The following is a 10,881-nucleotide window of genomic DNA, read 5'->3' on the forward strand; positions in this document are numbered from 1 at the left end:
AGTTCTGGAGTGTATCCCAAGTGTTTTCCAGTGTTTTACCTGCGTAGGTAACAAACCAGGCCCTTTGAGGTCAGGGGATGTAAAATGTTCCCAGGAATTGCAACAGGTGTGTGTGCGTGTGTGTGTGTGTGATGTGATGTGTATTGTATGGATTGTGCAGGTCCCAGTAACCAAGCCTGTGTTGGAGCAGACAGACCCACCTCATCATCCCTGGTGTCTCTGTACCCCGCTTTGGGCTACCGCGCAATCATGCAGGACATGTCACCAACGGCTTTTGGTAAAATAATAATAATCTATATATAATAATAATAAATTACGATGGAGGGGTTTTTATATGCTACAATTCAATTTAGTGTTGTCTGTTTGTATAGCGCTTTTAACAATGGACATTGTCCCAGAGCAGCGTTACAGAGATAAATAGGTTCTAAAATATAAATGTATTTGTTCTATAAGTCTTATCGCTTATCAGTTCATCTCTAATGAGCGTGTTAGTGGCGACAGCGGCATGGAAGGTCTCTTCCTGAGATGATAAGAGGAAGAAACCTTAAGAGGAACTAGAATCATCTGGGTGACACCAAATGTCCTTTCATTACTGTTCCATCATTGTTGGAACAGTGTGCAGGTTTCCATCTTGATAATAGAGTTAATTACGTTTGGTTTGTTTTGGTTTGGTTTATCGCTTGATGGAGGTTCATGCTTCATGGTCTCGTCTCGATATTCAAGATTCAAAGCTCTAATTAATGCATAATTAAGTTGCTTGATGTGACAGAAGCAACTGGAATGAAAATGCAGAAGACATCGAATCCCCCCCCCCCTTTCCCCATTTTATCCAAGGGCCTCATTTGCATACAGGAGCCTGATTGGATTGTACGTTTTATGACACAATAACACGCCTGTCTTATGTTGTATAATATTGGGATTTTCTGAAGAGATTTTTTTTTATTTTTCAAGAACGAGCGAAACTGCAGCAGGGATTATTTTCACACTTTAATCAGCCTGGGAACTCGAATGAACTTCCCTCAGAGAGTAGAGTAATTGTTTTGAAGTTTCGTCGTGGGTTTTTTATTTTTTATATAGGTACAGGCAGGTGGGCGTGTGTGGGCGGAAAAAGCGAAATGGTGCAACAAGGAAGATGATTAATGATAACAAATTTTACCTCGTATGAACCTGTTTTCTAACTTCGTTCGACTCTGGATGTTAGCAGGAAACTACACAGAAGCTAGCTAATAACGGAAATAATGGTTGGTGTGTGGGGTGACTGTGAAACCACAGTCATCGAGTCTTTTCATTTTTTTTTTCGCTATTGCAGTCAGTTCATTTATGGTCAATTTTTTCTTTTATTCTGTGAAAGGTCTGACAGATTGGGAGGACGACGAGATTTTGGCCTCGGTTTTGGCTGTATCACAACAAGAGTACCTCGACAGTATGAAGAAGAACGCCATGCATAGAGAACCATCTCCAGACAGCAGTTGATAAAGGCACGGAGGCGCAGCGAAGCTCTCTCGCCAGTACGGGGAGAAGGCGTTAAAAAAAAAAACCAACAACCGGGGATCAATCAAACATCATCCTGTCCTTCATCCTCATAGAAAATCCCATTACCCTTCTTACTCTTTCCTTCATATCCTGATCACTATCATCTATCAGTAATAATGACCGTCACTGTAAGACCTCGACCACCCCACCCCACCCCACCCCACCACCATTACTTTGCTTTCTTTTGCCACTAATGCCAAGATTGGACTTCTTTATTAGGTGCATGTTTAAAAACCAACATAACTGATCTCAGAAAAAAAGAAAAAAAAGCAAGGAAAAAAAAAAATCTATAAAAAATGTCACACTTTATCATCTTAATACCTGATTAATATAAGCTTGTTGTATTTTATTTTCTTGTTTGGAATGGAAAAAAAAAAGCTCTTTTTTTCTTGGAATAAAAAAGGAGAAGTTTCTGAAGAAATTGGTCTTATCTTTGTGGTGTCATTTATCTCTTTCTCACTCTCTCTCTCTTTTTTTTTTTTCTTTTTACTCTTGTGCATAGGGAGGGATCTTTTGCATGCTGCATGCATGTATTTTTGATCTGTAAATTAATGTGTGGAATTAAGTACCAGCAGGTAAAATAACAGGTGCATGTGCAGTAGGTCACTTGGCACAGGATCAGCAGGTTTATATATACAAACTCCAGAGATCTCAAGAGCAAACAGACTCATCACAGATGCTGCTTTATATGTCGTGATTGTGTGTATATGTGTTTTAAAGATGTATATGAAAGCAGGAGTGTTTGAAGAGTGTTTTTTTGGAGGTCAGATGTCAAGTTGGTTGTTATGAGCATGCACTATTGCAAAAAGGCTTCTCATGGCTTCTTGAGAAGTTTTTCTCAGGTCTTTTCAGGGCTTCCCATCGCAACTTGAGAAGGTTTTATTCAAGCTTCTTAAGATGATTTTTACATGGCTTTTTAAAGGCTTCATGGTTTTCTCTGGAGGTCCTTGAGATGCTTTTTTTTCAAGGCTTCTCAGGGCTGTTCAGGGTCTCTTTAGATGGCTTTCTTGGGGTCTTCTTGAGATATTTTTCACTGGGCTTTTTAAGGCTTTTCAGGGTTTCTTGTGTGGTTTCCTCATTGTTTTTTATGACTTTTTGAGTTGTTCTCATGAGAACAACATGAGGTTTCATGAGATGGCTTTCTCAGGGCTTTTCAGGAACCTTTAGGACTTCTGATGGCTTCTTGAGAGGGCTTACCTTTTCCAGGGAAGTTTTTCAACATGTAAATATGCCATCATATGCGATTTACTGAGCACTGAATAATTCTGCACACGAGTAGCACTTTTTCCACACTCATTATTTTAATTTTAATTTTTCACTTTAAAAACATTTTTTAATTATTTTTTTTAAACACATTTTATTTCTATTTTTATATATATATAAATAAAATAAAAAAGGTGTGCTTTTGGATTTTTTTTTTTTTTTGGCGCGCGCGCGCCACAACGACATCCAAATACAAACACGGCCATGCACACTACCGAACTGCGAAGTGCGTATGAATAGTGCGCACGGTTCTCCCGCGCCCTGACGGAGCCTACTACTCATGCGTACTTGGTAGTGCGAAAGAAATTAGTACTCGACGTCGGCGCGTAAACCAAGGCCACGCCCCCCCGCCCCCCCCTCTCTGGGACGTTGGTGGATTCTGAGAAAAAGAAAAGAAAAAAAAACGCCTAATTAATATTCATACTGTTGAAAAGTAATCCCGGCTTCTGATTGGTGCTTGTGACGGAAACTCGAACGTCATTGGTCGCATCGTTTCGAGTAGGCATGGCTACAAACATAAACACAAACTTCCAGCGCCTGAGGTACTCATACGGTGTAGTGAGTGGAAGACGAAGAGTAGCTTCGGAGCTTTTTCTCTTAGAAAAGTATGGAGATTTAGTGCTGAGGGCTTTAGTCGTGGATTCTTCTGACTTCGCGCACTTTTGTGGATATTTTTGTTGGTGATTTTCCTCGTAAAAATGTTGGACAAACGCGGAGTTGATTCGCGCCGAGACTCGAAAGAAGAGCTGAGGGGAAAACCTGGTAAGAATAAGAGCTTTATTTAACGTTTTTTTTATTACTATTAATGAAACTTTATATCATTATTATTATTTTTATGAAGTGTTTTGTGTAATTAATGTTTGAAATTAAAACTAGCTGATGAAAAACGCGTTTTATTGGTCGTCAGTTAGCTGAAGTTTTAACATTGTTATAAATAATTATTATATAATAATAATTATATTTATTTAATATTATTAAATATATTTTTCCCCACTTTAGTTCCAGGTAAAGAGTGCTTTGAGAAGCAGTATAAATTAGGACCCCTCCTGGGAAGCGGTGGATTCGGCTCGGTTTTCTCCGGACAGCGGATCTCCGACGGATTACAGGTTATTTATGATTTTATTTTTAAGACTTTTCTAAATATATATATATATATATATATATATATATATATATATATATATATATATAACACTTCAAATGATATTTCGGTTATATAATAAAGAGCAACACAATCTTCACATATAAGTTCATGCGACTCGAATTGAAAGTATGTAAATTGTGTTTTGAGTTTTCATTTAAATACTAAATTGATGTGTTTTACATTTCAGGTGGCTATTAAACAGGTGTGCCATGACCGAGTGCAGCAGTGGGCATCACTGGTGAGTTTAAACACTTTATTTGAGATAATAAATATAATAATAATAATAATAATAATAATAATAATAATAATAATAATATAAACAACTCTACGCACTTGACTCTGTTTGAACGCGTCGGTGTCTGTGCGCCCTCTGGTGGTCGCATCGTGATATGCTGTAGTGACGTGTAGTGGGATTTTTCTTTGAAAACACTCCATGGAGGAAGTGAAAGTTATTTTCCCCGCATTGCTACAAAAATAAAACGGAATGATGTTCGACAGGAAGTGTTAGATCACACAGGCACCTCGTGTTATTTCTGTTTTTGTTTTTCTTACATGACCGGTGATTTTTGTCACAACTCACGTCGACAAACTTCCAAAAATGGAGTTGTTGTTGTTATTATTATTATTATTATTATTATTGACTATTTGTTACTGATGGCTTCATTTCGATGTTATCCTCATGTCTTCTATGTTTGTGTGTTACAGCCCGGTGAATCGAACCCAATCCCGATGGAAGTGGCGCTGCTGCTGCGGCTCGGGGGTTCGGCCCACCCCGGGATCATCCGCATGCTCGACTGGTTCGAGGTGCCCGGTCAGGGGTTCTTTATCGTGTTCGAGAAACCCCAGCCGTGCCAGGACCTGTTCGACTTAATCACCGATCGCGGCGCCATGGAGGAATCGATCGCACGAAGGTACAGCCAAAAGAGAAATAAAAATCAATGGGTGGGGAAATGCTTTTTGTTCACTTTTTGTGACACTGAAGACACGTTGGTTCTTCACGCAGGTTCTTGAAGCAGGTGATTCAAGCGGTTCAGTTCTGCCACTCCAAGGGGGTCGTCCATCGAGACATCAAAGACGAGAACATCCTCGTGGACACCCGTACCGGAGATGTCAAGATCATCGACTTTGGATCGGGAGCTCTGCTGAAGGACACGGCTTACACGGATTTCGAAGGTGAGACAGGCGGAGAACTTGCACGCAGACAGAAATCAGGAATCAAGCTCTTTAAACCACCGTCGTACCGTCCCGGTGTTTTTCTAACGTCACGTTGTTTTTCTTTTTGTCAGGAACCAGAGTTTACAGCCCACCCGAGTGGATCCTGCATCAGCGCTACGAAGCGCTTCCACTCACTGTCTGGTCTCTGGGGGTCCTTCTTTTCGACATGGTGTGTGGAGACATTCCTTTTGAAAGAGACCAAGACATCGTCCGGGCCACGCCCAGTTTCACCAAACGCATCTCTAATGGTGAGTTCCTGCGTGTCCTGTATTTTTCTCTTAGAGTCACGAAATCTGCACGGAAAATCTTGAAATGAAACGTTTTTTTTTTTTCCTTTCCAGAATGCCAGTCTCTGATTCGCTGGTGCCTCTCATACCGCCCTGAAGAGCGTCCCAGCTTAGAGCAGATCATGGTCCATCCCTGGATGATGGAGAGCAGTCTGGAAGACCTCGCGGACCTCCAGGACGACAGCAACATCACGCTGAGCCTGTAATCTCTCAAACACTGATCCGATTCGAGACGTCTGTCTGATTATACACTGGATTACGTTGGAAAAGTTCTCCGGCATCGCGTCGTCCTGTCTACACACTGGCGGTGCTTCAATCGGCTTATTTATTTTCCTATTTATTAACTCAGACGCATCGTGCGTATTTATGTTCCCCGGATTCAACGTTCCAGGACTTTTCTTTTCTTTTGAAGGACTTCTGGATATTAATGACTCAGAAAATGCCTGGTTCTACAGGCCCCATGTGTATAATATTATTATTCTGATTATTATTCCCTCGTTTTATGGGGAGGACGGCCTTCGTGTCGAAGTCATGCTGAGGACGTGACTGTTTTTAAACCAGGAAACTTTCCTGCAAAATCCTGTTTGGGTTTGAGGAAAAAAAAAAAAAACACCACCGTTTCCAACAATTCCTTCTGGGAATTCTTGTTTTGTTTGTTTGTTTTTTTTTGTTTTTTTTTCACCAGCGTGCCTTTTTTTTACTTTCGATATCTGAGTGTCATCCGGTGCTTCATAGTCACAACAACGTCTAAAGAATGTAAGCAGCCAGACAAATGGTGCTGAAATGGTCATGTGACCTGTTTCACGTGTTCCTGATTGTGTGTTTGTTTACTTTGAAAGAAAAAAAAAAGTCATTCTTGGTAAAGCCAAAGAGATCGAATAGCACTATTTTTTTATTTATTTTTTATTATTTTTGAATAAAGTAAATTGGGACCTTTTTCCAAGGCAAATAACTGAATGTATTAATTTTTGACTTTTTTGTTTGTTTTGATAATTTATATATATTTTCCTGGATGTAAAGTGAAATGGTGTGTTTTATTGAACGTTAAAATCCTTGCTGGTTTGTTCAGGTTTTGCACAGATTTTTGTCTGTAAATACTTGTGTATTGACATTTTTGAAATGTTGTGCCAAAAGTCACATGACCTTTTATTTAAAGTTAAATTAAAAATATATATATATTTCCTCTCTGTCTGTGTGTCATATTTGATTATACCCAAAAAAAATTCCTCTTTCAGGAAAAAAATCCATGTAGGAGGTCACTTCATGCTCACGTGTTTTGTAGTTTTATGGAAAGGGAAATTAAATGCACATCCGCTTTGGCGCCCCCTGCTGGGAGAAACCGGAAGAACAAGAAGAAATGCACATCCAAAGTCCACCTTATAGTCTCCAATCTCCTTCAGGTTGCACCTCTGGTCTATTCTATTACACCATTATTAACATTGTAACAGACCATGTTATAAACAAGTTCACGGGGGTGCAGGATGGCGGATTCATTCTCAGCAATTGGAGAACTGCAAGAATCGTCTCGGCGGAGGAGTTAGCAGAGAGTTTGCAAGCCCATGTTTTGGCTCTTGAAAGTCCAGCTGCATTACTCACTGATCACGTAGAAGATCATGTTAGTTCTCACTCTCCAGTGTTTGTGTTGTTTAAAGACTATAAATCACACTCTTGATGTCACCCAAATGAGGATGAGGTTCCCCTTTTGAGTCTGGTTCCTCTCAAGGTTTCTTCCTCATAACATCTAAAGGACTTTTTCCTTCACAGTCTCCACGGCTGCTCATCAGGAATAAACACACATCGTTCACCTTTACTGTTAAATTCTGTAAAGCTGCTTTGAGACAATGCCCGTTGTAAAAAGTGTTATAGAAATAAACTCGACTTGATTTGATGATTTTGGAGAACATAGGACGGTGCAAAAATGTTCGCATTCTCGGCCTACTGGAGGAAGCAGAAGGTTCTAACACGGTGTCATTCCTCCAAAAAATAGATCCCGGAGTTTTCATTTACAGACTAAAGGTGACATCAAGATTGAAGGACTCTATCTTCCAGACCAGGTGTTGGGGAGAGACCCAGAGCGTTGGTGGTGTGCATGCATAACTTCAGAGACAAACAGAGGATTCTTGATGTAGGTAGAAAGTGGTTTATGGATGGAAATCTGCGGTTTGAGAACAGTAAGGTTAAAACAGCGCTTGCAGGAGATCGGATCTCGCTATGCAACGCTTTACCCAGCTAAGCTGCGAGTAACCATTGGGAACACCACCATGGTTCTGTGCACACCTGCAGCGGTCTTAGACTTCATTACTCAGAAGAAGCAGCATGTAGGACCTGCTGAAATGACCGTTCTCCTCCGGTCAGCTCCGTGTCTGGTGTTGTTCAAACTACGCCTGGATTAGCGCAGATTTAGAGACTCGTTTACTTCTGGAGTGAGTTGTGTTTGAAAGTGTTCTGTTCAGGATTTTCTGAACGGAAAGGACGGTTCTTTGGGACTTGAGTTCCCTTTATGATATAGTGTATGTTGTTTTGTTTGCACATCAGGGCAACATCTGCAAAATAAAGGTGGATGTAAATTTGGGTCATTTACTGCAGATGCTGAAAGCAGCTGGAACTGACTCACAATAATAACCTTTTCCTGTAGAGGGCGCATTCAGTCTGATGCTTAATTTACAGTCTAATCATTTCCATGTATCCTTCAGTCTTACCAGTTAAAGAGTCAAATCAATTCAGTCCAATTTTCTCTGTTTAGAGTCCAATCATTTCCCTGCGTCCACTCGTTTTGATCTAAAGTCCAATCATTTCAATTTAGAGTTCAATCATTTTGTTCGATCATCTTCATGATCTTCCCCTTAATCATTTTCATGAGTCCAGTCTTTATGATCTTAAGTACAGTCAATTCAATTTAGAGTCCAATCATTTTGTCTTTAAGTCCAGTCTTTTTGGTTTAGACTCCAATCATGAATGATGGCTTGTGTGCAAAACATGAATGAAACCATCAGAATGGGAAGCAGTGCTTCCACCTAGTGTTCATAACCCAGGAGATAAAACATCTTGTGAGTGTCTGGAGAACAAGTTTCCCTGGACAAGAGTCAAATAATTTAGTGATTTAGAGACACGGAACCAGAACCAAGACATGCAGTAATAATAAAAATATAATAAAATAAATAAAAAATAAAAATAAAAAAAACAAAGGGGAAAATCTGTATTAAATCATAAACATAAACATAAAAAAAACATACCTGACATAAAATGTTCTTTCCACAAAGATTCAGAGGAGATGTTCGTCCTCTGTCTTCTGCTTGTTTTGGCCAGAAACCAAAGGAATCTGATGTCATAGGGTACCTTCCTCATCCTTCTTACCTTCCTCACCCCTGCCTCACCTTCCTCACCATTTTCACCTTCCTCACCCCTGCCTCACCTTCCTCATCCTTCTTACCTTCCTCACCCCTGCCTCACCTTCCTCACCATTTTCACCTTCCTCACCCCTGCCTCACCTTCCTCATCCTTCTTACCTTCCTCACTCCTGCCTCACCTTCCTCACCATTTTCACCTTCTTTACCCCTGCCTCACCTTCCTCATCCTTCTTACCTTCCTCATCCTTCTTACCTTCCTCACCATTTTCACCTTCCTCACCACTGCCTCACCTTCCTCATCCTTCTTACCTTCCTCACTCCTGCCTCACCTTCCTCACCATTTTCACCTTCCTCACCCCTGCCTCACCTTCCTCATCCTTCTTACCTTCCTCACCATTTTCACCTTCTTCACCACTGCCTCACCTTCCTCATCCTTCTTACCTTCCTCACCCCTGCCTCACATTCCTCAGCATTTTCACCTTCCTCACCCCTGCCTCACCTTCATCATCCTTCTTACCTTCTTCACCATTTTCACCTTCCTCACCCCTGCCTCACATTCCTCACCATTTTCACCTTCCTCACCCCTGCCTCACCTTCATCATCCTTCTCACCTTCCTCACCATTTAGTACAAAGAAGCTCCAGCATCTCAACCTGCATTTAGACGGATGTTCTGTAACCACTAGTTCAACGGTAAAAGACCTGGGTGTTATTTTAGAGCAACTTGTTTTTCAAAAATCACATCAATCAAGTTACAAAAACAGCCTTCTTTCACCTGAGAAATATTTCTAAGCTAAGAAAAATGTTGTCTATATCTGATGCAGAGAAGCTCATCCATGCGTTCATGACCTCCAGAATAGACTACTGTAATGCATTACTAGGTGGATGTCCTGCGTCATTAATAAACAAGCTTCAGTTAGTCCAGAATGCAGCAGCCAGAGTTCTTACAAGGTCAAGAAAATATGACCATAAAACCCCAATCTTATCGTCCCTACACTGGCTTCCTGTTAAGTTTCGAATAGACTACAAACTATTACTTCTCACTTATAAAGCACTAAATGGATTATCTCCATGTTTCTCTCCAGTCTTCTAACTCGCTACAATCCGCCACGCTCCCTGAGATCTCAAAACTCTGGGCTTCTAGTAGTTCCTAGAATAGCAAAGTCCACTAAAGGTGGTAGAGCATTTTCACATTTAGCTCCTAAACTCTGGAATAGTCTTCCTGACAGTGTTCGGGGTTCAGACACACTCACCCAGTTTAAGTGTAGATTAAAAACATATCTTTTTAGCAAAGCCTACACATAACACACATCACATATCATAACCTTGTGCTCCAGAACATCTGATCACATGCACATTATGAACTTGTGCTGTTAATATCATGAACAGCAGCTACGCTAATTCCTCTCCACTGCTTCTCTTTCTCTCCCCATCCCGAGGCTTCCTGAGGTTTGGCCAGCTCCAGTCACGTCCCACCTGGAGAAGCTGGTGTTGGATCTGTGATGATCTCAGATGTTGAGCTATTTTATGAGTTGCTCAGTAGCTCCTGGTTCCACAACATCAAATGACTGTAAAAGACTGTAGAAAGATCATCAGTCATAATCACACACTCCAGTGCTCATGTTAGTTCTCACTCTCCAGTGTTCTGTACTGTTGAAAGATTTATGATCAAACTCTTGATGTCACCCAAATGAAGCTGAGGTTCTTCTTTTGAGTCTGGTTCCTCTCAAGGTGTCTTTCTCATAACATCTAAGGGAGTTTTCCCTTCACCACAGTCTCCATGGCTGCTCATCAGGGATAAATACACACCGTTCACCTTAACTCTGAAGTTCTGTAAAGCTGCTTAGAGACAATGCCCATTGTGAAAAGCGCTATACAAATAAACGTGTACACCTTTTCACACCTTACATACAGGTAAGTTCCCCTTTTGCCATCCCAGGTACAAATTACTACCCCTTTTCCAACTGCAGGTACAGTTTGCTGGAAAAGTGGAGGAAAAGTTTGCTATGTGCTTCTTTTAGATCATCCAGTTTCCACATGTAGTCTCCATACGCCATTGTAGTAAGCTCCAATCATCTGGGAAGATGTTTCACT

The 10,881-nt window shown here is 40.7% G+C and overlaps 2 protein-coding genes across 3 annotated transcripts in view; both read left to right on the top strand.

Annotated features, from left to right (window-relative positions):
* The window catches only part of otud5a (OTU deubiquitinase 5a), a 37,873-nt gene extending 35,919 nt beyond the window's left edge, over nucleotides 1–1,954 (top strand). For both annotated transcript variants that reach the window (XM_046871797.1, XM_046871796.1), the window contains exons 8-9: nucleotides 161–277; nucleotides 1,352–1,954. In XM_046871797.1, coding sequence (XP_046727753.1) covers nucleotides 161–277; nucleotides 1,352–1,473 — 239 coding nt within the window. In that variant the 3' untranslated portion in view covers nucleotides 1,474–1,954. The remainder of the gene's footprint in view (nucleotides 1–160; nucleotides 278–1,351) is intronic.
* Nucleotides 1,955–3,322: 1,368 nt separating this feature from the next.
* Nucleotides 3,323–6,623, top strand: pim2 (Pim-2 proto-oncogene, serine/threonine kinase). The gene is made up of 7 exons (XM_046870234.1): nucleotides 3,323–3,558; nucleotides 3,796–3,902; nucleotides 4,128–4,178; nucleotides 4,646–4,851; nucleotides 4,944–5,113; nucleotides 5,227–5,403; nucleotides 5,497–6,623. The coding sequence occupies exons 1-7, from the start codon at nucleotides 3,495–3,497 to the stop codon at nucleotides 5,646–5,648; spliced, it is 927 nt and encodes a 308-aa protein (XP_046726190.1). The 5' UTR covers nucleotides 3,323–3,494; the 3' UTR covers nucleotides 5,649–6,623.
* Nucleotides 6,624–10,881: the final 4,258 nt, after the last annotated feature.

Source organism: Silurus meridionalis, chromosome 17 (assembly GCF_014805685.1).
Source record: "Silurus meridionalis isolate SWU-2019-XX chromosome 17, ASM1480568v1, whole genome shotgun sequence".
NCBI classification, from domain to species: Eukaryota; Metazoa; Chordata; class Actinopteri; order Siluriformes; family Siluridae; genus Silurus; species Silurus meridionalis.

What these genes read in the sequence shown, in the direction of transcription:
- pim2 (XM_046870234.1), top strand. Translation starts at nt 3,495, where the DNA reads ATGTTGGACAAACGCGGAGTTGATTCGCGCCGAGACTCGAAAGAAGAG. An exon ending in AGAGCTGAGGGGAAAACCTG is followed by an intron (nt 3,559 to 3,795) that starts GTAAGAATAAGA and finishes TCCCCACTTTAG; the next exon opens with TTCCAGGTAAAGAGTGCTTT. An exon ending in GAGGAATCGATCGCACGAAG is followed by an intron (nt 4,852 to 4,943) that starts GTACAGCCAAAA and finishes TTCTTCACGCAG; the next exon opens with GTTCTTGAAGCAGGTGATTC.